Raw genomic sequence first — 24,362 nt, 5'->3', positions numbered from 1 at the left:
TTAAAACAGATGTATTATTATCGGTAGATGTATCTGAAAGATTAAGAGATAAATGGTTAGAATATTATGAAATATATCCTTGTTACACATATTCTACTCCTGGATTAACTTGGTTACGTGGATTGAAATATACTAATGTTAGACTTAAATATTATAAATAAAATACAGTTAATATTTATGATACAATACAACATGGTATTAGAGGTGAGTTAGCTTCAGTATTAGGTGATTGTCATGTAAAATGTAAAAATAAAGAAATAGATCCCGAGTATACAGGGAAAGAGAATTAACTAAGAAACCGTATATGATAGCTATGGATCCATTATATGATAAAGGCATTAGAGATAGTAATGTTGAATTTAGGTTCTATCAGTGAAAAAAACACTGACCACTGTGTTTCCACCGATCTCAATGTTTTTGACTGTATACCCATCACAGTGTGTCCCATAGACAATCTCACAGCAGGGATCATCCTTTTTAAGAACTGTGAATTTGTTTTTTTATCTCACTTAGTTTTATAGGAATTCATCAACTCGGGGGACATTCACTGGAGACAGTGACGAAGGAACCACAAACCATCCGTTTGCTAAAGCAACTTAACTAGACTCGATGATTTATCCACTACGCTATGTGAGACAAGAAATGATAGATTTTAAATATAAAAGAAGTGAATATAGAGTATTGGATGTATAAAGGGAACTAGAGTAATGTGTATATGGGTACCGTATCGCGGCTCTATGCTGCGGAGGTACCCATATGCACATTACTCATCAAGCTTTTTGAGCCAGTCAAATCATGTCCCTACAGTCAGGGCTTGTTAAGTGAATCAATTTCAATACAAATTTTTGGGTCGGCTTTTAGATGATCACTCTATTATCAACACAAATGCACCTCGTTTTCAAAAGCAGGTCGCGCTAAAACGAAAACATATACAGATTGATATCTTTGCTTCTTTTTCCGTTGTTTTGCGATATGCAGTACCTGACTTCCGTTAAGATGGCATCTTTCGATGTTAGTACTGCCAAAAAGAATGTTGTTTACAATTGTTTTAGCGTGTTTTCGAAGGTTTCTTATTATGAGAACGGAAATTTCGATGAAATGAGTGTCAACTCGGGTGTGGAATATGTGATATTGAAGTCTGGTCATGCTGAAGAAAGGAACGTCATCCAGGTGCCAGTTGAAGTGGTTGTTTTGGGAGATTTGCTAAGAGACTTACAGCGTTGGTTTGAAGTCATAAAGTTGGATTTGCGGCGGAATTCTTAATGAATTAGTGAGCAACAATAGTTTACAGCTAAAAGCAGTTCACTTTCCTTTAATCGTTGAGCACCATGAGCACGTGTGAAACAATTACAGGTATTTTTCTGTGTGACTGACAGGCGCAGTTTTTAATATATTAACAGTAAAAGATAAGAATCTATCTATCCAACGTGTAACTCCACTGTTCGATGTTTCATTGGAAAACATGTATTCGCATAATGGACAGTAATGATCAATCATAGGTGATAACTATGAATAGACGTGCAAATGGATGAAGTTTGAAAAAAGGAATGGGGGCTTTTAAGTCCACATAACGTTTAACACATGGCCTTTGGAAGGAAGCCTTTATTTGAGACCAAAAACGATTCAAGAAAAGATGAGCGCCGAAGGATTCTCCGCTAATAATATTGAAGTTACGTTGGCAAGATGATTCTGGGTCTAGCATTATTTGACAATATGCAAATTTTAAATCTACAATATAATTTTAGTTATATTGTATTTGATATTTTATCACAAGTCCTTTATTAAATATCGCGCAAAATTACCCGCACCATCTAGCACTTTTATTTTCATATCGCGAGCACAGAAAAGTAGATTGAGAAGCTCGACAAAACGATATAGTTATATTGTAAAAGTGCAACATATATGTTCTCTGTATCGTCGTGATCTGTATCGAATTTAGCATTATAGAAGTGCGGTCGATGTTTATCCATCAACTCTTTAATATCAAACCCTGGGTTTCGTAAACTGTATTTGTTGACGCTCTATTTCAACGTTAACTTCTTTGTTCGTTGTTTTCTGATATGCAGTACCTGACTTCCGTTAAGATGGCTACTTTCGATGTGAGTACTGTCAAAAAGAATGTAGTTAACAATTGTTTCAAGGTGTTTTCGAAGGTTTCTTATTATGATAACGGAATGTCCGATCAAATGGGTGCCGACTCGGGTGTGGAATATGTGATATTGAAGTCTGGTCACGCTGAAGATTGGAACGTCATTTAGGTGCCAGTTGAAGTGGTTGGTTTGGGAGATTTGCTTAGAGACTGACAGTGTTGGTTTAAAGTTTTAAGGTTGGATTTGCCGTGGAATTGTTAATGAACTAGTAAGCAACAAGAGTTTACAGCTAAAGGCAGTTCACTTACCTTTAATCGTTGAGCACAATCAGCACGTGTGAAACAATTACAGTTATTTTTCTGTGTGAGTGAGGCGCAATTTTTAATTTATTGAGAGTAAAAGATAAGAATCTGTCTATTCAACGTTTCATTCCCTGTTCGATGTTTTATTGGAAACATGTATTTGCATAATTGACCGTAATGATCTATCATGGATGATAACTCTGAATATAGACGTGCAAATGGATGAAATTTGAAAAAAAAACAATGAGGGCTTTTAAATCCACATAAAGTAACACATGGCCTTTGGAAGGAAGCCTTTATATGACACCAAAAACGATTCATGAAAAGATGAGCGCCGATGGATTCTCCGCTAATAACATTGAAGTTACATCGGCGAGATGATTCTGGGTCTAGCATTATTTGACAATAATGCAAATTTTAAATCTAGTTGTGTTAAACATGCCGTTTCAAATTGACTTTTTTAAATAATTTTAGTTATATTGTATTTGATAATTTATCACAAGTCCTTTATTAAATATCGCGCAAAATTACCCGCACCATCTAGCACTTTTATTTTCATATCGCGAGCCCAGAAAAGTAGATTAAGAAGCTCGACAAAACGATATAGTTATATTGTAAAAGTGCAACATATATAATCTCTGTATCGTCGTGATCTGAATCGAATTTAGCATTATAGAAGTGCGATCGATGTTTATCCATCAACTCTGTCGTACAGATTTACAATCTGTAGGAATGAGTTGTTTCGTGGCACCGATTAGCTTATTCTACAGCGGCTAATTAGTGGTGATTTTGCGGTGCGATTTAAAGCTATTGTTTGTTGCTTGTGGATTAAGTATTCTAGTTACAGAATTTAGGTCGATTTGGCGTAGCGAAATCGCTTTCAATTATTTGTAGAGTATTTCGCTTAGCGTAAGATACTAAACTTTTGATACGTCTGAATTAAGACTTTGGCGAATCGGATTCTAGTTAAAGAGAGAGTCAACTAATTTGAATTGCGAAAATGAAGAGAATGAATTTAGACAAAATTAACAAAACTGATTAACAATTTGTTCATAAGATTACATTTCTAAATGCGGCAACTTACAATCACGAGACAATATGAGCAGACAAAAGATCATGCACAGGATGTAAACAAATTTACAAGTATGAAAACATAAGATTCGATCTTCAAAACTAGAACTAAATGAATGAACAAAATAAAGGTAGATGAAATGAACTAAGTTAAATTAAACATAAAATGAACCAATTTAGCTACACCAAACAGTAGCCCCAAAATAAAAATGTACTATTGTACCACATTTCCCCCTTGGCGAAAATAAATAACAAGTTATTTATCAGAAAATTAATAATCATATGTACTTGTTAAAATAATTAATATTGTAATGTTTTAATCAGAGTTTGAACCCAACAGTTTTAGTCAAATGTACTTTAATCGCTCTCACTTTCGTAATATCTCACCGCTTCGCCAGCTGTCATCGACAACTCCGGTTCTTCGTAATTGGGGGAGACATAGAATTGGGTAGTTTATGAGGTTGTTGGAGAACATGGGCCGACTGTAAAGTTAGATTCCTCTTGATTAGACTGTGCTGCAGCAGTTTGTATGGCCGAAATTATTGATTTATTCTCAATTTGTTTTTTCTTGATATTTTGTCGTCTTTTTTGTTTCCCAATTGCTCCAGTACTTGAGTTTGTGGGAGGGCAAGTTTGAACTGAAGTCCGATTCATCCGATTCTGTGATCGATACTGTGGAGCGCTTTCTTTTTATTGGAATTAATGCTACTGATGCCTTTGTAGCTGCTTTTCGCTTTGGCCTGCTGGGTGGCTCCGCGATGACAATGCTTGTGGTAGGTAATTCCATTGGCACCGCGAGATGGTTACTTGATTCGGTGGGTTGATTTGGCGGCGCTGTTGAGAGTTGTCTTTTGGGCTTTGTTGGCATTCTTACACGGAGGGCACGTGTAACATAAGAATGAATTGACGACACTGTACTAACGTCATCTGCCACTTTCCTATGCTTCATTCGTTTCCCTCCTTCTAACTTTTTTCTGGATTCCTTTGCGAGATGGTTTATGAGTTCCTCAGTTGTTTTGCCCGTTGGTAATTTTGGACGTCGGTTAGCGTATACCTGCAATTCTGTGTCACGTTCCGCCTTCGTCCCAAACTTTGCTGGATTTGAGTTCCTGATTGTCACATCTCTCTTGCCCGGTTCTTTAATCACTTAAGTATGTTCGTTTGTTTTAATTACTGACAATCCTGGCGCTAAGACGTCATAAAAGCCATCGAGACTTTTCTTTGATCTTTTTGTGCGAGGTCTCTTTTCAGCCAGTTTTACCTCCAGTGATGCTTCCGTTCTGGGTATAGATTGGCCGACATCTGGATGAGAAATCAATCTTGATTCCTTATTCGGGTCCTCTTTTTTCCGTTTCATCGCCTCTTTGCCCAGTTTGTTCCTGTTCACCTCTATTTCAATGTCGCTACGCTCATCGTTGTTCTAGTTCTCGTCGGTGATGAGCTCGTCCCATCTGACAGTCTCCAAATCTAAATATTTGTTTAAAATGTTTTTGTAAGTTAAACTTTGTGGGTCTGGTTTAGTCGTTATATTGTTTAATGGCGTATTCGCTTTTCTACCGAAATGCGCCTCAAATAGTGATCTATTAAAAGTCTTTTGACGACATATTCGTAGCTGATAAATTATTGAATTTATTGAAGTTTTCACATTGAATTGATTTTGCGCCGCCGTTTTATTACAGGCTAAGCGATTCTTGATTGTTTGATTTAGTCTTTCAACCAAACCAATTGCTCTGTGGTCGTGTATTGGCGCCTCGATTAGCTGTATTTTATTTTGACTACAAAATGTTTTTATTTGTTGCCCCGTTTGACATCGAGCTTGATCCAATCTAATTGCACGGTGTATACCGTGTAACAAAACATACTCTTGAAGGAACTTTAAAATATTATCTGCATTAGCTCTATCAAATACTTCTGCTGTTGGGAATTTCGAAAATCGATCAATACATGCAAGAAAATAAATCTCATGATTTTTTTCATTATAGGTGGGTCCTCCAAAATCAATTTGAATTTATATAACTTTACATAACTTTAATGGTGCCCATTTATTTGCAGGTATAATAGGTTTTAAATTTTTACCAATCTTGACACAGGGGTTGCACTTTGCAGTTTTCGTAGCTATGTCCTTGTGCATATATGGCCACCACGCGTGTGTTGCCATATCATTCATCCCCCATGTGCCAGGATGAGTTGCGTGCATGGCGTCTACATAGGCATTTTTGATCGCATGGGGAAGAGCAATCCTTTCATCTATGCAGACACACCCGTTCTTTACATGCAAGTCTTTCCAGAAGGAATGGATTTAAGGGGATATTTGTCTATATCTATCTACGTTGTCCGTAAAAATGCAGTCGCGAATCTCTTTCAAAATCGCGTCCTTGATTGTTAGGCTGGCCATTAGGGAGCTGGAGAAGATCTTGGAGAGCGCGAAGTTGAAAGAGTCCAGGTAAAGGTCGTCTACTGACGGCGAAGTGGCTGTTGTATCGGTTGTGGGCGTTATTGGAGTTACGGGTGCTGCTTGAGCTGTTGAAGGTCCTTCTTCTGCAAAGCGTTCTCTCGATGGAGTCGATTGTTTGACTGTCATCAGCGTTTCATCATCGGAAGTTGATTGGGACATCATGTAGACGTTTTTGAATTTCGTGGCGATTTGTTGGAAATTGTTTAAATAAGAGAGTGACTGTTCAGTGGGTCTGTTTAAGGCAAAAAGCGAGTGAGGAATGTTAGTTGTCTCGATTTTTGGGATGGAATGTAATTGATAATTGAGTGTTAATTCGCTAATTGATTGATTGTTAATTCGATTGTTAATTCGCTAATTGAGTCGTCAATTTGCGTACTTGTAGAATGTTCTGGATTTCGCGGTGCGAATTCACTGCATAAATTATTAGTGGAATTTGGATTATTTATGACGCATTTTGTAGGTGGATTTCGCGCTGCGAAATCGACGTAATTTTCGGCATTTAATAAGAAGCGTTTCGCACTACGTTTAATTATATCCAATTTAGCTAAAATAAATTGCTAGTCATATGCAGATATATTAACAGCTTGTTGATGCGGGTCGCGAGAGATATAATCAACTAATTCCATTTTTGTGCCAGGAAGGTGATCAATCGAGAAATCAAATGGTAGTAAACGATCTACCCAACGTGTCAGTCAACTATTATATGATTTGTTAGATCTGTTTTCTCTCATGATTGAGAGAAGTGCTCTATGATCGGTTATCACAGTAAAAGTTTTGCCGTATAAATAATACTTAAAATGTTCCACGGACCAAACAATACTCAGAAGTTCTAGTTCGTTTATACTATATCTGTCTTCAACAGAGTTCAAAAATCGTGACGCAAATGCTAATGTATGCCACACATTAGGTGTTCGTTGTTCCAATGCGCGTCACAATCCTTTACGTGAAGCGTCGCATTTAGTTCGTGTTTCTAATTCCGGGTTGAAATGTTTATTTTCAGTGGTTTCCGTAATTTGTTCTTTTATTAGAGAAAACTGTTTATCGTGCTCTTCCGTCGAAAGAAATGTTGAATTTTTCTTAAGCAATGGTCGCAGGGGGTAACATAATTGTGACAAATTTGGGATAAATTTTCCTAAATGGTGTACTGAACTCATAAAAGATCGAAGTTTTTTAAGATTGGTAGGTGCCGATAATTTTCCAATTGCATCCGTTTTACTTGAAAGTGGGGTTACATCTGATTGTGTAATGTTATGACCGAGCCATTCAATCGTTTCTTTCGCGAAATGACATTTTGCAAGATTTATGCGTAGGTTTTCTTGATCTAATTTTCGTACCAAATCTAGATGTTTTTCGATTCCACCTCTGCTGACGATCAAAATATCATCTAAGAAACAGAAAGTATTTTCCAAACCGGCAAGGGTACAATCAATAGCTTTTTGGAATTCAGCTGGCATATCCGTTAAACCGTAAAATCCAGTTTAAAATCGATATGTGCCAGTCATATCTCCGCTAACAATATTAAAGTTACAATGGCGAGCCGTGTCACTGTGTAACTTAAGAAGCGTATTGCAAATCAAGAGTTGTGAAATAAGCAGTCTCCTGCGGCGCCGTTGACAGTGTTTGCGAAATTGTTTGAATTACTGAATATATATTGGGCATTTGATACTTGTTTTTCTGAATAGCTTTATTTAGGATTTTTGAATCAAGTGCTATTTTGATTAATTTGTCCTTTTTTACCGTAATGACAATCGGAGATATGAAAAATTGATCAGAACAGTTGTTCAATTTTTTTCATATGTCCTTCATTTAATAGTTTTTCTAATTCAATTTTCACTTTCGGTTGAAGATGTATTGGCACTTTTCGTCCTTTCTGATGTATTACTCGATAATTTTTGTGGAATTTTGAATTGACCGTATGATTTTTTGATTTTCCAATTCGGGATATCAAATCAGGAAACTCCTTTGCATGTGATTTCTTTATTGCACAAGGTTGATCTATATTATTAACCTCTGTTTGCGGACAAAGCTTCTGAGAAATTGTGATGCCTAACTGATCAAAAAGATCTCGTCCTAATATTGGTCGAAACCCATCAGCTACAACTGTTATTTTTGATTTCTGAATGCTCCAGTCATTACATTTTACCGGCGTTTTCAAAGTGCCGAGAGGTTGAGCGATATCGTTAGAAAATGACTTCAATTCCAATGGTTTTTTCTCCGGCCATTGTGATTGCGCACAGTTGAGCATTATTTCTCTTGCAAGTGACATATTAATAATGGTACAACCACTACCGGAGTCGAGAAGTAAATCACAGTTTGTGTTTCCAACCGTTAATGACAAATTTTTCAGTGCTAAATTTAATGAACTAATGTTTTCGACTGTTGCAACGTAATTATCATCCCAAGAATCATAATCTGAGTTGATTTGTTCATTAAAATTGATATAATTGACGTTCTGATTTTCCTGACTAGAATTTTGATTAGATGTTTCAGCAGTTTCTACAGTGTTAATGCGATTGGTTTGTTGAGTGTTTCTTGTATTGTTAAGTCTTCGACGACATACCTTAGCAAAATGGTTTTGCAAACCACAGTGGTTACATTTCTTACCCATTAATGGGCAAACCTGACGATGTGTTGGTGTCCAGATTTGACCACAACCACGACATTGTCCAACAGATGCGCGGTTGGTGACTGCTCTGCTTGATTGATTTCCACGTACACCCGCGCCGCGAAATCGATTGAATTGTTGTTTTGCGTTCACTCTACTGCCAGTTGCTCCGTTATTAGATGAAATTCTTTGCTGATTCTGATTACCCATTTCCATGTTGACTGCAATGCTGAGTGCCCTCTCTGGTTCAACTGTTCAGCTGAGTGCCCCCTCTGGTTTCCGTAGAAGCTCCCGCTGAATGTCATCATCCAACATGTTCGTGATGAAAATGTCCCTGATGATTGCTTCTTCACGTTTTTCAAAGTCGCAATTTTCAGCCAATTCTTTCAAGATGCTGTAGAATTGCTCTACAGTTTCGCCCTTCTTCTGCTTCCGAGAGAAGAACACATATCGATCAAATGTGATGTTTCTTGGGCGGATAATTGCAATCTCCATCATTTCCCAGAGTTTGAGGGTAGTCAAATCGTAAATATTATCATGCAGAAATTTTTGTGTCAATAGTCGTCTTCCTTCAGTACCAATACTTAGGTACAACAGAGAAACGCATTTTTGATCACACAAATTCCATGGACGTTCCCCACATAGTATTCCCGATTCTGTTATCTTTTGACATCTTAGGTCCCGTTGCAACTTCAACTGGTTGTTTCTAATTCAACTCTCTCTCTCTCTCTCTCTCTCTCTCTCTCTGCTTCCTCGGTTGTATCTTGAATTGGCATCTCGTACTTCGGTTCCGCTGGCAAGCGAACTGTCGTTGGTTTGGGCTGTAGCAATGTGTCTATAGTGATATTCTCTCGAGCGAGAATCGCTAGTTTAACTTGAGTTCTCCATTTCTCCCATCTGATTGGTGGGTCTTAAGTTGGTCGTTCCCAAAATGGCTCTATCGACAACGGTGTTTTTCGAGATTCTCGAGCTGGCTGCGCCATGTCGTACAGATTTACAATCTGTAGGAATGAGTTGTTTCGTGGCACCGATTAGCTTATTTTACAGCGGCTAATTAGTGGTGATTTTGCGGTGCGATTTAACGCTATTGTTTGTTGCTTGTGGATTAAGTATTCTAGTTACAGAATTTAGGTCGATTTGGCGTAGCGAAATCGCTTTCAATTATTTGTAGATTATTTCGCTTAGCGAAAGATACTAAACTTTTGATACGTCTGAATTAAGACTTTGGCGAATCGGATTCTAGTTAAAGAGAGAGTCAACTAATTTGAATTGCGAAAATGAAGAGAATGAATTTAGACAAAATTAACAAAACTGATTAACAATTTGTTCATAAGATTACATTTCTAAATGCGGCAACTTACAATCACGAGACAATGTGAACAGACAAAAGATCATGCACAGGATGTAAACAAATTTACAAGTACGAAAACATAAGATTCGATCTTCAAAACTAGAACTAAATGAATGAACAAAATAAAGGTAGATGAAATGAACTAAATTAAATTAAACAAAAAATGAACCAATTTAGCTACACCAAACAATAGCCCCAAACTAAAAATGTACTATTGTACCTTAAACTCTTTAATATCAAACCCTGGGGTTCGTAAACTGTATTTGCTGACGCTCTATATCAACGTTAACAGACTTCCCATTTTTTTTTATTTTTTGGGCGATTTTTGCAAACTGAATTTTTATTTTTACATGCAGTTGATGCAAAATTTTCCATGAGCTGAGCAAGAATTTCGAAGATCTGGTTACAATTTAGGCAATAATTTTGGCCTCTGAAGGCTGTTGTAATTATTGTAACATTATTTTCTGGGACAAGAATGCTTTTGCGCCGCGAGTCTTCTAACTAATTTCAACTGAAGCAAAAGAACTAATTGTTTTAGACTGATTAGAATATAAAGTACGGGCAATTCTGAACGGATTCTGAATAAGTATGTTCAAAGCGAATTGCAGGGCCTTTTTGTAGTGTTTGTCGTCTTAAGTAGTTCGCGTGGCATCTAGTCGTGCGTACTGGCAACAATGAAAATATCTGTGACTACTGTCTTGCCCTCGCTATCTAAATCACCATATGAGGAACATTTTCTTAGTGCGTCGTAGAGACTTTCGACCGTTTCAACTTTCATCTGTTTTCGACTTAGACAACAAGGAGGCTCGTTAATGTGCGTTCGCACAAGATGTTCCGACCCGCGCTCATCTACATTTTTGACATAACTGTCAACCAAATGAAGAGATAATCAAAAACAGATCTTTGAGCTTTAAAAAATCGTTACACAAACTACTAAATGAATTATATAATGTCAAGCCTCATTACGACGCTCACAAGATCTCACACCATTAATAAAACTACAGGAGGAAAAATAAAAAACAAAATGCGCAGAAAGAAAAAACAATATATTCTACAGCAAAAATACAAAACCTAAACTTAAAAGCACCCAGTAACAACGTCAAAATACAATCAGAAGAAACCTAAACTACACAACTTTACTATTTTGTTACTACAAAGAAGATGATACTTTATACTAAAGTGACTAGGCAACAACTTGACAAAAAGAAGCAGTAAGGAGGCGAAATTCAAAAATCAACCAAATTTTTTTAAACCAAATATTTAACGTCTTAAAAACCATTAGCTTTTAACAAAAAAATTCCTGAAAAGTTTACTAAAAGGTCAATACGAGCCCAAAAAAATCTGTCTTTGATCAGACTAAGCCACATAAACGGACTAAAAATGAAAAAAAAAATTAAAAAAACAAACAGGATGGGAAAACACAAATTATTGAAGCCATTATAATCTTTCGCTGTTATCTGAACACTTTGTTCTTTTATTTCAGATCTTAATTAGACTATTTCAATTAAAACCATAATGAGAGTAAGTCTGTTCACTTGGGCCTCATATGAAAATCATTGGGATCTGTTATTATGCGAATTTGCCTAAAGAAGAGAAAAGGGAACACAAATAATGACCATTATCACAACTTCTATGAAAACGCATATTGTTCAACAAGCAAAACATCAACTACGACGTAAAATCAATAACCACATTATTTTTCAAACTAGAGGCAACCGGATGGGGCCTCTCAATGATGAGAGTTAGATACAAGTTGACAAATATAACAAAACAAAAAGTTCAAAAAACAGTTTGAAAACAAATAATATCATAAACTTTTAACCTAAACTTACATAAAATAAATTTACTTCATTGAGTAATTTAATTCGATCAACACTCAGTTAGAGGCTTATGAAACCTCTCAGCTCTTTAGGACTATATAAAGAATTAATAAAACAGGCAAAAACACCAAACTGAAAAAAAATTGACAGAGAAAAGTGTCGAAGCCATTAAAAATGAACTGTTCAATAAAAAATATTTCATTTTCAAATACTTTCTTAACAACAGTAGAACTCTTTTTTGTAAAAAAAAGGACTTCAAAAATGAACAAATATATATAAACCAAAAAATGTTTTAGAAAACCCGTAGTACCAAAGCCATCAAATTCAATAGATTTCAACTGAAGTCAATAAATAATTATAATAAGCAATGCTTCGTTGGGAAAACAATATCTTGTATAATTCTTAAATAATCAATCATTTGTCACAAGAGGTCAAATGACAATAAAAACGACAACAAATACAGGTAGAAACCAAAAAATCAGTAGAAAAGTGCGAGAAGACATTGTGGAATGCATTAAAACCATTTATTTTTCTCTGCAAACTTCACCTATGATTTATTGCAAACCTTTTTTCTGCCACAGGGAACTGGTGATAATAGAATACTGAGATAGCGTTTCAAAAGAATCCAAAATTATGACAAAAAAACTAACCAAAATCTTAAAAAAACTTATGAACAGTCGTGGCATCCAAGTCAAAAAGACAATAGTTAGAAAACAAAACCAACAATCGGATTAATTTTGATTGAAGTAGAAGAAAAGGAGGTCCTGTCAACAGTGAAACTGACTTAGAGTTCACAGAAACAAGTTTAAGATCGGTTAAATTTCAAAAAAAAATGATTTTCTTTCAAATTTTTACTGAGCTGTCCACTCAAATTATTACATAATTTCGCTTACTGCTCTGTAGGACGCTTATTTTACTTATAGTCAACAAGTCTATGTCATAGGACAACAAAATTTTATTCGAGTCGGAGCCATAAAAAATGAGCGATTCCCTATAAACAAATTTTTTGTTCACTGGACATCATTTGACTGTAAATGAGTTTTGTTTTGAACATAACCTGGATTTGAAAACTGATTGGTCTCTAATTTACTTGAAAGAAAACATAAGAAAAATAAATGAAAGGGTTTTCGAAATATCAGCTCTCAAACAGAAATCCAATTTTTTGCAGTAAAATTCACTATGAGACCAACGCTACCCTTTTTTATGGCCCTTCGTCAGTTAAAAGCCCAAGATTGTTTCATTTGTAGCATGAAATGTAATTTTGAATAGATTTTTTTAATAGAAAAGTTGTTAATTTGAACAAAAAAGTGAACAAAATCATGCCAAAAATCACGTGTTCACAGAAAACTTTAAACCTCGATAACTCCTCGAAAAACATAAAACTCAAAAAAACCTTTAATTCCGAACTCTACGCTCGACGAGTTTTTTAATGATACCACTCACATTTCTCTACGATGAAAATATCGATCGGCAAAAAATGTCTGAATAAAAAAAACCCATTTGAGCATACAGTCCCCTCCCCCTCAAGAGGGGTCAGAACAATAATAACGGGAACTCTTTTCGTTGTGATGCTTAATAAATGAGTCGTGGAAAACTTTTCTAAATCCTTGGAGTGTCGCTTTGGATAATTTCGTAGCGGAGCACTTAGAGCAAAATCCTTGGCGTTTCTTATATCTACGCTTAATTAGGAAACACAAGCAGCTTTGGGATCACAAAACTTCCATTATGTTTTTTACCCGAAAAGGATCCAAACGGATTCAATCTTCTGACAATGGTTGAGCCTTGTTTTTATTGTTTTGCTCCTATTTTGCGGTCTGTTTCGGATTTTGCCCCCACTCTACTCTATTTCTGTTCCACACTGGTTGTTGTGAAAGTATCATTATATCTGGAGACACCTCAAATACCGTGTCTATCGAGATACATTCTTTTGCAAGTATTATCAACTTCAGTTTCATTTTCCGCGGTTTCCAACGTAGATGGGGTTGCAGGTCTTTTCCCTGAAGCTCTACTCTTCACAATGAACGCTCTGAATCTCTAGTTCTTGACTGCGCTAAATGATAATTCGAGTTGACATCCGTGGCTTTAAATTGCAGTGCGATTCCACTATTAGACAAATATTAGAACACGAATCGTCGTTTGGCACTAAAATTTGTAGGTGATTCCATAAAGCTAAATTTTACCTGCAATTGCTATTTAGTTTATTAAAAGATTTACAGCTGCAACTGAATTCATAGGAAGACTTTTGAAAAACGAGAGTTGAATTCATGAAGACAATCAAAATAAGGATGACTGATTTCTTCCCAGAGGTAATTTTAACTTATGCGAATAAGTTGAGTGATCTTATGCGATCAAATTTTTTAGTACAAACTCTTCATAAGAAATTGCCTATTGTGTGGGTTTGTCTCATTTAATCCATGGCAGCCACTTTTTCTTTCAAAAAAAATATCAATAAAACATTTCATTGACTATGAAAACAACAACAAATACAGGCAAAATCCAAAAATTCAGTGGAAAAGTGCGAGAAGAAAGTGTCGAAGCCATTTAAATCATAAGCTTTCCTCTGAAAACTTTTACTACGATTCATTGATTGTCTTCTCTAAGCCAATGGTAACTATCAATATTAGGATATTGTAAAGAGATTTCAAAAGGAACCAAAATTACCAGAAAAATATAAACAAAAATAGAAAAAAAATTAAGAAAACTCGCGCAACTAAGTAAAAAAAACAAGTAGTTACAAGATAAAACTGCTTACCAGATAAATTGTTGTTGAGCTGGAACAAAAAAGGTTATGTCTTTACTGAAACTGACATACAAATCAAGAAAATAGGTTTAAGATTGATGGTTTAATATTTTTAAAAAAATACTTTCGAATCCTTAACAGCATATAAATTCAATAGCTTTCGATGGAAGTCAATAAATACGCTCAGTTAAGTCTCGATATGAGGGAAAGGATGTTTGTTATGCATAGGTAATGATTAAGACATCACAATAAGTCTTATGACTATAGAAAAACAAATACAGGCAAAAAAGAAAAATTCTGTAGAAAAGTGCAAGAAGAAAGTTCTGAAGCCATTTAAACCAGAAGTTTTTTCTCTCAAAATTTTTTCTATGATCCATTAAATATCTTGGCTAAAACAATTTGAGCCATCAATATTAGGATAACGTGATAAGATTCATAAAGGATCCAATTATACGGAAGGTCCAAAAATTGAGATCTTGTGGCATTGAGGTAATATAGCCAAAACTTAGAGGATAAAACAGCTAACAAGACTGTTTGCAGTTTGATAGCAGTAGGTAGGAGGGGGATCTTGTCATTACTGAGACTGACTTACAGCTCACAAAAAAAAGTTTATGGTCAGTTAATATTAAAAATCATTTCGAAAATTTATTTTCAAAGTCTTAACAGCCATTAGCTGTCCTCTCAAAGCACTAGATAGGTTCACTTAATGCTCATTGCAAAACCTATTGCATTTTTAGTCAATGAGTCGTTGCCATAGGACTCCAAAAGTTTTGTAAAACCTAAAAACGAAAGTCAAAATTTCAATTAAAATTGGGAAAACTCAGAGTCGAAGCAAAAAAGGGCAATTCCTTGAAAATGAATTTTTTTATCATTGGGCATCATTTGACAGTAAGTGACTTTTTTCATTAACTGAACCTTGATGTGAAATGTGACTAGTCCATTTTTTTGGCCAATGAGTTTCTGCCACGGGATTGCAAAAAATTAGTAAAACCTCAAAAATAAAGCCAAAATATCATATAAAATTTCGAAAACTGAGACTGAGATACGAATCCAAAAAAAATTATAAGCGATCCCTTGGAAAGGAATTTTTTGTTCATTGAGCTTCAGTTGATTTTAAATACGAGGTTTGTTATTAACGGAACCTCGATATGAAAAGTGACTAGTCTTTAAGTGAATAAAAAAACAAAAAAATAGAATACAAATTTTTCAAAAAACAGCTCTGAAATTGAATTTGAGTTTTTTTTATAGTAAACTTCCCTCTGAGACCATAACTAGCCTTTTTATTGCCTTTTATCTATGAGGAACAGAAAACTGACTCATCTTATGGCGTGAAATGTTATCTCATAGAAAAAATGCTAATTCAACAAAAATTACGGTAAAAGTGAACAAAAGTGAACTAAATATCACGTTCTCACAAGAATTTTTAAACCTCGATAACTCCTCGAAAAAAAACGAAATTCGAAAATATCTTTTCAATTTCGAGTTATAGGCTGGACGGGTTTTTTAATGATACCACTCACATTTCTCTACGATGAATATATCAATCGGCCAAAATTGTCTGAACAAGAAAAACCCATTTGAGTATATAATTCCTCCCCCTCAAGAGGGGTCGGAACAATAATAACTGGGAACTCTTTTCGTTGTGGTGCTTAAGAAATGATTCGTGAAAAACTTTTCCAAATTCTTGGATTGTCGCTTTGGTTGATTTCGTAGCGGAGTACTTAGAGCAAAATACTTGGCGTTTCTTATATTTACGCTTAATTAGAAAACACACGCAGCTTTGCGATCACAAAACTTCCAATGTTTTTTATCCGAAAAGGATCCAAACGGATTCAATCTTTTGACATTGGTTGAGCCTTGTTTTTATTGGTTTGCTCCTATTTTGCGGTCTGTTTCGGATTCTGCCCCCGCTGTACTCTACTTCTGTTCCACACCGGTTGTTGTGAAACTATCATTATATCTGGAGACACCTCTAAAACTGCGTCTATCGAGATACATTCTTTTTTGCAAGTATTATCAAATTCAGTTTTATTTTCCGCTGTTTCCAACGTAGATGGGGTTGCAGGTCTATTCCCTAAAGCTCTGTTCTTCACAATGAACGCTCTGAATCTCTAGTTCTTGACTGCGCTAAATGATACTTCGAGTTCACATCCGTGGCTTTAAATTGCAGTGCGATTCCACTATTAGACAAATATTGGAACACGAATCGTCGTTTGGCACTAGAATTTGTAGGTGATTCCATTTAGCTAAATTTTACCTTCAATTGCTATTTCGTTTATTAAAAGAGTTACAGATGGAACTGAATTCATAGGAAGATTTTTGAAAAACGAGAGTTGAATTTACGAAGACAATCAAAATGTGGATGACTGATTTCTTCCCAGAGGTAATATTAATTTAGGCGATTAAGTTGAGTGATGTTATGCGATCAAATTTTTTAGTACAAACTCTTCATAAAAAAATTGCCTATTGTGTGGGTTTGTCTCATTTCATCCATGGCAGCCACTTTTTCTTCCACTGCACTATCATTACTCGTTTTTTTTTTATTTAGATCAGATTTAAATCCCCTCTTTGTGAAATGTCTGAGTTGAATGTTGCTGGGAAAAACATTTTTATCGGTCAAATTTTACTTTACATCGTTTAAGCGCTGAAAACAAAAATACATCACTACACTGCTGAACTGTCGTGAGGTTTGTAACTTTTAACACTGCAAATTGTACTAGATTTTTTGCGGATTTCTGCGAAATTTGCAATATGCTCAAGGTAATCGAAATCGGCAATAGAAATTTCCAGCTAAATATACTTCTCCGGTTTTATTACTTTTTGTGCAAAGAATTTCCCTCGATCTATTTCTGTCAATCAATAGAGCTGGTCTTGACAAACTCTGCTTGATGGAAAGAATTTGATATGAACAGAAATAGGTTCCACTCGAGACAAAAATTTGTCCCCCTCTCTCCTCCTCATAGACCAAACTAATCTCAGCTAGATTCTTCAATCTTGACTAGAATCTTGAATCTTGAAGTAGAGGAATAATTTAATAACAAGAAATTAACTTTCTCGGTCATTATCTTGAGTCATAAAATGAGACTACCTTTTTTGCACTGACTCCTCCTCCTTCTTTCTCCTGCTTCTGGAAATGGATAGTTGCTGGCTTCTGTGCTGCGTAGAGCTTCACCACAACAGCCAGTGCTTTCTTTCCTGACGTTTTCTGGAACTCTCTCACGACATCTTTGGGAACACGGCTAAAAATATAGAAGAGTTCGTTATCTTTTTTAGAGTATTTCACACTAGTATAAATGGCTCAAAAGCAGAGCATTGGGTGATGTAATCGAATTATTATTCGCAGCAATTATTGTCTGACTGCAAATTAGAACAATCAGCACTGCAAAGTGTCGCAATTCGACTTTTTCGAACATAGCGAAAAATCAAAAGCTCCCCTTAAAACGTCATCAGTCTTATGGAGATCAGTCTTCTGGGGGTTTTATATTGAGCTTTAAGGTTTTCTTCAAACGATATGGAGAAAAGAAGCAATTTTTCTTCTTTGTTTATACTTTCATCAGTTTTATTTTATCAGATTAGAAGAAGGAATTGTAGATATAACTTCTACGTACAAACTCAAGTAGAACACGCTGTTATCTCACTAGATAACACAAAATCATCGCATTTGACCGGTGATGTACAACTAAGCCGACTTATAACTGTGTCGATTACACGAGTGCCCAAAACTTATTTGCTTCATCACTCAATAAAGTCCTAACCAATCAAATCACTTTAATTGAAATGAGTGCAAAAATTATGAACCAATCACAATGAAGTGGCGAAGTTTGGGATTTTGTTATTTAGTAGGAGAAGATAAATAGAGCGAGATAAATTCAACGAAAATTATTATAATTGCTCGCCATGGCCATGTTTCAGTGGCCCATTGGACTTGATATGAATCTATCATAACCCAACTCCTAAATAGCGTGCCCTGGTTGTTTTGAAATTAAAATCCGCTAGTATTTAATTGATAATTGATTGCTATTGGAAGTTTCCGAACTTTTAAATGTTGGCATAGTATTACGTCAGCATAGTTGTACGTAATCCATTTGATCATGCCTCGTGGACAGTCCCATCAATATTAACCGAAAAATAAAAAAAGAAGACATTAACCAATCAGATTTGAGAACGCACAAATTTATTGCAAGAAAATCATGTTCATTCGAGATATTTTGTTTGCTTGTGATAGATTCATATCAAGTCCCATTAACCCCTGAGGCATATCCCTGACCCGCAAGACATGGCCAATGGCGTCAATTTCACGTGTACGCGAGTTAGATAGTTTTGCGGTCTACAGTTTGTAGCTTACAGCAATTGTGCGGCTTACATCAACTACCTCAGCAATTAGTTGGTCTAATTTTCCTTCGTTTGACTTTTTTTTGGATAATTCCGTCAACTAATTGTCCGACCTCCTTGTGAAACCGAACCCTCTTACTTCAACGGCCACTGTAACTAGATATAATTTTTTTGAATTGACCAAATAATCCCGAGCGATTCATGTTAATCTAGCAACAGCATTTGTGTGATCTTTGTTGCTCACTCCAAGATTAGCCCTTTCTCTTCGGCTACGATTCCATTCAGTTATTTTTCCTAAAGGCTAATATGAGCACTATCACTTTAAATACTTTAATTTTGAATTACAAATAGATCCAAACTGTCGAATAAATGAGAACTAGAGCCAATGCTAAAAATTTTTTGGTCGAACTATACATTCCAATTTTCTTAATCTAAAGTGCCACTAATTTCAGAAGTGGCAAAATAACCAGCCGCCGACGCTTGAATATCTATAGTGCGCGGTTGGGTAGCAACCAGCTTTAAATTTTCTGGCATACTTTTTGCACCGAATCTGTTCAACTAGCGATGGCTCCTTACTTTCCTTACCGGTAGGTTAATACGAACATATTTTTTACAGGTAACTATTGATGCGACTGATTATTGTTCCGACCCCTCTTGAGGGGGGAGGAACTATATACTCAAATGGGTTTTTTTGGTTCAGTCAATTTTCGCCGATCGATATATTCATCGTAGAGATTTGAGACTGGTATCATTAGAAAGCTCGTCCAGCGTAGAATATGGAATTAAAAAGATTTTTTTAATTTTCGTTTTCTACATGGAGTTATCGAGGTTTAAACTTCTGAGAAAAGTAGAGTGAATTCACACTGTTTTTATTCATACTTTCCGAAGTTTTTGCCTAAATTCTCGTCAATTTTGCTAAAATTTGTCAAAATTTTTGGGAATATTTTTGTCGTTGATTTTATTTTTAGAGACAAACAAGCAGTGTTGATTATTTGGATTTAATGTTTTTGCTCAAAAATTCTGGCTAAATTTTTCAAAATTCAGCCTTTTTCATCAAAAACAGCACGAAATAAGCTACAATAGTCCACTTTGATTAAAATTGCCGGCAGTACATCCCAAACAACACTACAATAATCTTTGTGGACTCAGATGGGGTTTACTCTTACTTCAACTTCCGCTTAGAGTGCTCTGTAATTGAAACTTTGCCATTTTTTGCTAACTTTACTCGTTATCAAAAAAGCAGAATTTAATTTTGAGTTTTCAACTAACAAATTATCTATATCTACAACATTCGACAACTCAATTGTTCTTAATGGACAATAAGCATTAGCAGGGTTAGTTTTGGGCCAATCTTGGACTGTTACAATCCAAAAACAATTCGGCTTTTAATCAGTCGTTCTTTTTCAGTCTATTAATTTCAGTCTAGTCGTTCAGTCTATTAATAAAGAACAGAACATATCAAATCAAAGCTCAGGAGTGATAGGTCCAATTGGCTAACTAAGCAGCTCCAAGCTAATGCATCTAGTATTTTACCTGAAACTTTATGGTCGTTTCGACTAATAAAAATAATTGATTTTTAAATAAATAATGGCTTAATGAACTTTTCCTCTCTATTTTTCTTACTTTGGTCAACTTGTAGCTTAGTGTCAGCAAAGGAAAAATGCTTTTAAATTCTATGGACTTTTAGTCCCAATTGCAGTTTTAATTTTGAAGTTATTGTTTTCTGGCTTTGATACTTCTAGATTTCACATTTTTTTTTTCATATAATTGACAGTTTATCACGTTTTCTAGTTTTGTCGCATTATCACATTGTTGACAGTTCTCATATCACATTATTAGCGTTCAAAATAGACACAACTGTACATATCAAAATCCTGAAAGATAATGATTATCGTTTCAACGGCCCCGACATTTCTTTCTTGAACATTTTAATTGAATTTTTTTAATTTTGTCTTTAACTTGCGTTTTTTCTTTGTCGTTTTAGTCGTTTGAAATTTCCTGTATAGCGATAGGTTTCATTGGTTTTTCATGGACAAAAAGATGTGCCTATATACTGATTTTAGTAGATAGCTGATGGTTTCCATGGCTTTGAAAACAATCGTTTTCCAAAACTAAAAAACTTTTTAATTTCGGAATTTCTTTTTATTTTTCTTTTTGTTACCTAATCTCGTTAATTACAGGTCAAATATGGCATTATGGTTGTCAAAAGACGGTGTCAAAAGGAATTGGTGTCCCGAATTTTTTTTTTTTAAAAGTTCGTTATGACCCTACTGTCTTCGACACCGGTTTTTCACAAAAAAAAGTAAATTAATTCATTTTTTGTCATATTTGACGCTCTTTTTGTAGACGCAAGACATATTCTGGATACTTGCTGATCTTAAAGGTTTTCTTTAGATGGAAAACCACCCTATTTAAATATTCAATTTTGTAATTAATGTCTTTCATGACTTTGGATGTAATTTTGTTTCGAAAAAAAAATCGGAAGTAATACATACTTTTGCCCTCTTCTCCTTTTGTCTATTCGTTACCTAGTTTCACTAATGAATGGCCTTATAATACAGTAACAGTGTTTGAAGAAGGCGCAATCGAATAAATTTTGAGGGCCAAAAAATGGCTTGACGGTTTTGACAGCGTTTTCTAGCAATTTTCAATTGAATTTTTGGTTGTTGTTTTTTTGTTGTTCTTTTTAGCCGCTTAAAAAATTGAATAAGGATTTATCTATAGAAGCATTGTTAGTCGTAAACCTCTGGGATATTTTACTTGATTTCTAATAGTTTTCATTACTCTGAAGATAATTGTTTAAAAAAATAAACGATTTTTTTTAACTTTACTTTTTTTTTCTTTTTTGTCAAATTGATACCAAACTTTTTATGGACTGGTCCCATATCTTTTCTGGTGATTTACAAGTTTTTTAGTTTATTTTTAGGCTTATCTGACGGTGTGTTGACTTTGTTATTTAATTTTGTTTTTTAATACGGACATAAAGTTTTTGATGTAATTAATATTTGTTGTTGTTGTTCGATTGTTTTTTTGATTTCGAATGTTTGATTTTGCTGTTCGTTCAGACTCGCTTTCTTAATATTGACCTATCACAGATATCTAATGCATCAATTTTTACTCCACTGAGTTATTTGCTTTGGAAGTTATCTTATCGTTCATACTCAATTTTTTTGAAAAGTACTTCCTCAAAAAATAATTTTTGGACTTTTCTTTCTGTTCCTCATTTGGTAGACAATTATGCCAAAATTGTGGATGAGCGGGGTCGGAACCTTATGTGCCATTGCACATTACTGAGCCTCCTTGTTGGTAAATAATTAACAGTTCAAATTTTGGCCCAACTGTTTGATCATCATTGTGCTATTTTTTGTCTCAACTTTAAAAAACGTTACCCCATACACAAGTTTGTTTTGGAAACAAACAGAAAAATCAAACATTTGAAGCTACGCACTCCAAAGGATTTTTACAAGTGTCATTTTTCAGTTTTTAAATGGATCTATAGCTATGGCAAATTGCAAAAAGGTTTGCAGCGGCTCTAGGGGTTCTAAAATTTTTAATCGTCAAAGATTTTAAAAGATATCCTTAAAAATTTTTCCCATGTGAAGTTTAAATCTATTTTCATTCCTAAAACTTTATAAGTATTTTCAAAACTTTTTTCTTTAGATATACACTCAGCAGATACCTATCTTTTTAGAAAGGTGTCCAACACAGACTCTTTCTCGAAAGTTTTTCTCTTTTCAGATCTTTGACAATTTTCAGTTCACAGACAGAGAGCTGCTTATTCGTGTTTTACTTTTAACCCTACTTTTTACTTTACTTTTTACATCTCGCATAGCTTTGCTTACAATTGATATAGTGTTTGGAAAATTGAAGTGAAATTTTTAAAAATATGTCAAGAAGCTAAATTCATAGGCTAGATACTGAGTGAATAGTTTTACGTTTTAGCACGAGCGCCATTCTTCGTATTCAACTTGTTCGACGTTTAACTAAATTTCATAGAAATTGTACCCATGGGCACCAAAAAACGAATTACTTTCAACTTTTCTGTGATTGTTTGAAAATTATCTTTAGGTGATTTAATTGGTTGCATGTCTCATATTTCTAGCTTTAAACAAACAACTTTTAACATGGACTTTTTCAAATTTTATTTGATAGCAAAATTCCAAGAAATTTTTGGGTTTAATCAAAAGAGTTCAAAATTTTTAAGTAATTTTCGAAAACTAATTTCTTTGACTTCATTTTCATAATACTAATTTAAATAGAGCTCATTCTTTGATTACTTGAAGAGCAAAGAATTGTTAAGAATTGTTAACGAGCAGAAAAAAATAGCTTAAAATTATATTAACTAATTCGAGCTTCAAGGGGTAAGAAATGCGTAAGTTTTCATTAGCAAGAAAGATTAATAGGTGATGCGTTGAAATAAAAAAAAACTTTTAACGTCATTAGCTCAAAAAAATGGAGCACGAACAAAAGGACTCGGTCGCAGAATTGTTTCTTTCAATTTGAAAATCTTTTTCTGGTGCACACATGTCTTATATTCCAGGCTTTTGGTAAATCAAAATAGTTTTGAAGTTAGAAATTACAAAAAAGCTCAAAAACTTGATATTCTCTTAGAATTTGGCTGAGTTTTACTTCAGAGTTTTTAAATTCAATCTTGAAAGGCTTTTTTTAAATAAGATCTGGACAAACTTTAGCGTCTTTTTCAATTTCTTTCCTGCATGTCATTGAACATATGGACTTGAGATTTCTGTGCTCATTTCAGCCTTCAATGCGTCGTTTGTTTATCATTCATTTACCTCTCAGTTGATGGTTATTTTATGCATTGAATTTTCCCACAAATGCTAGACCGATACTGTCTATGAAAAACAGTGGGTCGACGAATGAAAAGACTTTGGGCGAAGTTAATTGTGCTCTCAAACTAAGATGGTGGAATCGCACTCCCTCCTCCCAACATTTTATGGTCTAATTATATGGCCGATCTCCAATTCGGGGATGGGAGTGGAGAAAACAGAATAAGCCTATAGATCCGATATCAGGCGTCTTGAAAAATTGCGCAGGAAACGATTAGTTACTTACTAGTCTTGAATTGAGTTCTCATTCATCTCCCAAACGGTGACCTTTCCCAAGTGACATCTGATCTTGCAGTCATCCTGCGCTGATGCATTCACGCCCATCTAAGCCATTAAAAACCATAAAAATGTCTCTTGGAGTTTTCACTAACATAGGAAAAAGCCGCCCTAGTTGAGAAGACCGAACAAAAACGACAAAAAATTTGTATGAAATCTTCGGTATCTTCGGTTTCGAACGTAAGAAAGATTCAGTATGGTCGTTTTTGGACGCAAGAGAGATTCGTTATGTTCGATATTTAAACGTAAGAAATCGTCGGTATGTTCGGTTTTAGATGTGAGAAATTGTCGATTTTTTCATTGGAAACTTTTTTCTGTATATAATGTAGTCAAACTTTATGATACGGTTTTTTTGCATGAATTTCAACCGTTCTTCTTAGAAAAATACGTTTAAAAACGACGATACCGAATCTGTCTTACGTTTAAAAACGACGATGCTGAATCTTTCTTATGTTAAATACCGAACAAAAACA

General features: G+C 34.9%; 1 protein-coding gene across 4 annotated transcripts in view; it reads right to left on the bottom strand.

Annotated features, from left to right (window-relative positions):
• Positions 1-24,362, bottom strand: part of LOC142344200 (uncharacterized) — an 84,679-nt gene that overhangs the window by 14,657 nt on the left and 45,660 nt on the right. For all 4 annotated transcript variants that reach the window (XM_075395742.1, XM_075395740.1, XM_075395741.1 and 1 more), the window contains exons 4-5: positions 23,840-23,937; positions 17,523-17,673 (exon numbers count right to left, since the gene is read on the bottom strand). In XM_075395742.1, coding sequence (XP_075251857.1) covers positions 17,523-17,673; positions 23,840-23,937 — 249 coding nt within the window. The remainder of the gene's footprint in view (positions 1-17,522; positions 17,674-23,839; positions 23,938-24,362) is intronic.

Source organism: Convolutriloba macropyga, chromosome 8 (assembly GCF_964194025.1).
Source record: "Convolutriloba macropyga chromosome 8, txConMacr16.3, whole genome shotgun sequence".
NCBI lineage: Eukaryota > Metazoa > Xenacoelomorpha > Acoela > Convolutidae > Convolutriloba > Convolutriloba macropyga.
Note: the sequence above shows the minus strand (reverse complement) of the source record. Positions and strands in the feature narration are given on the sequence as shown.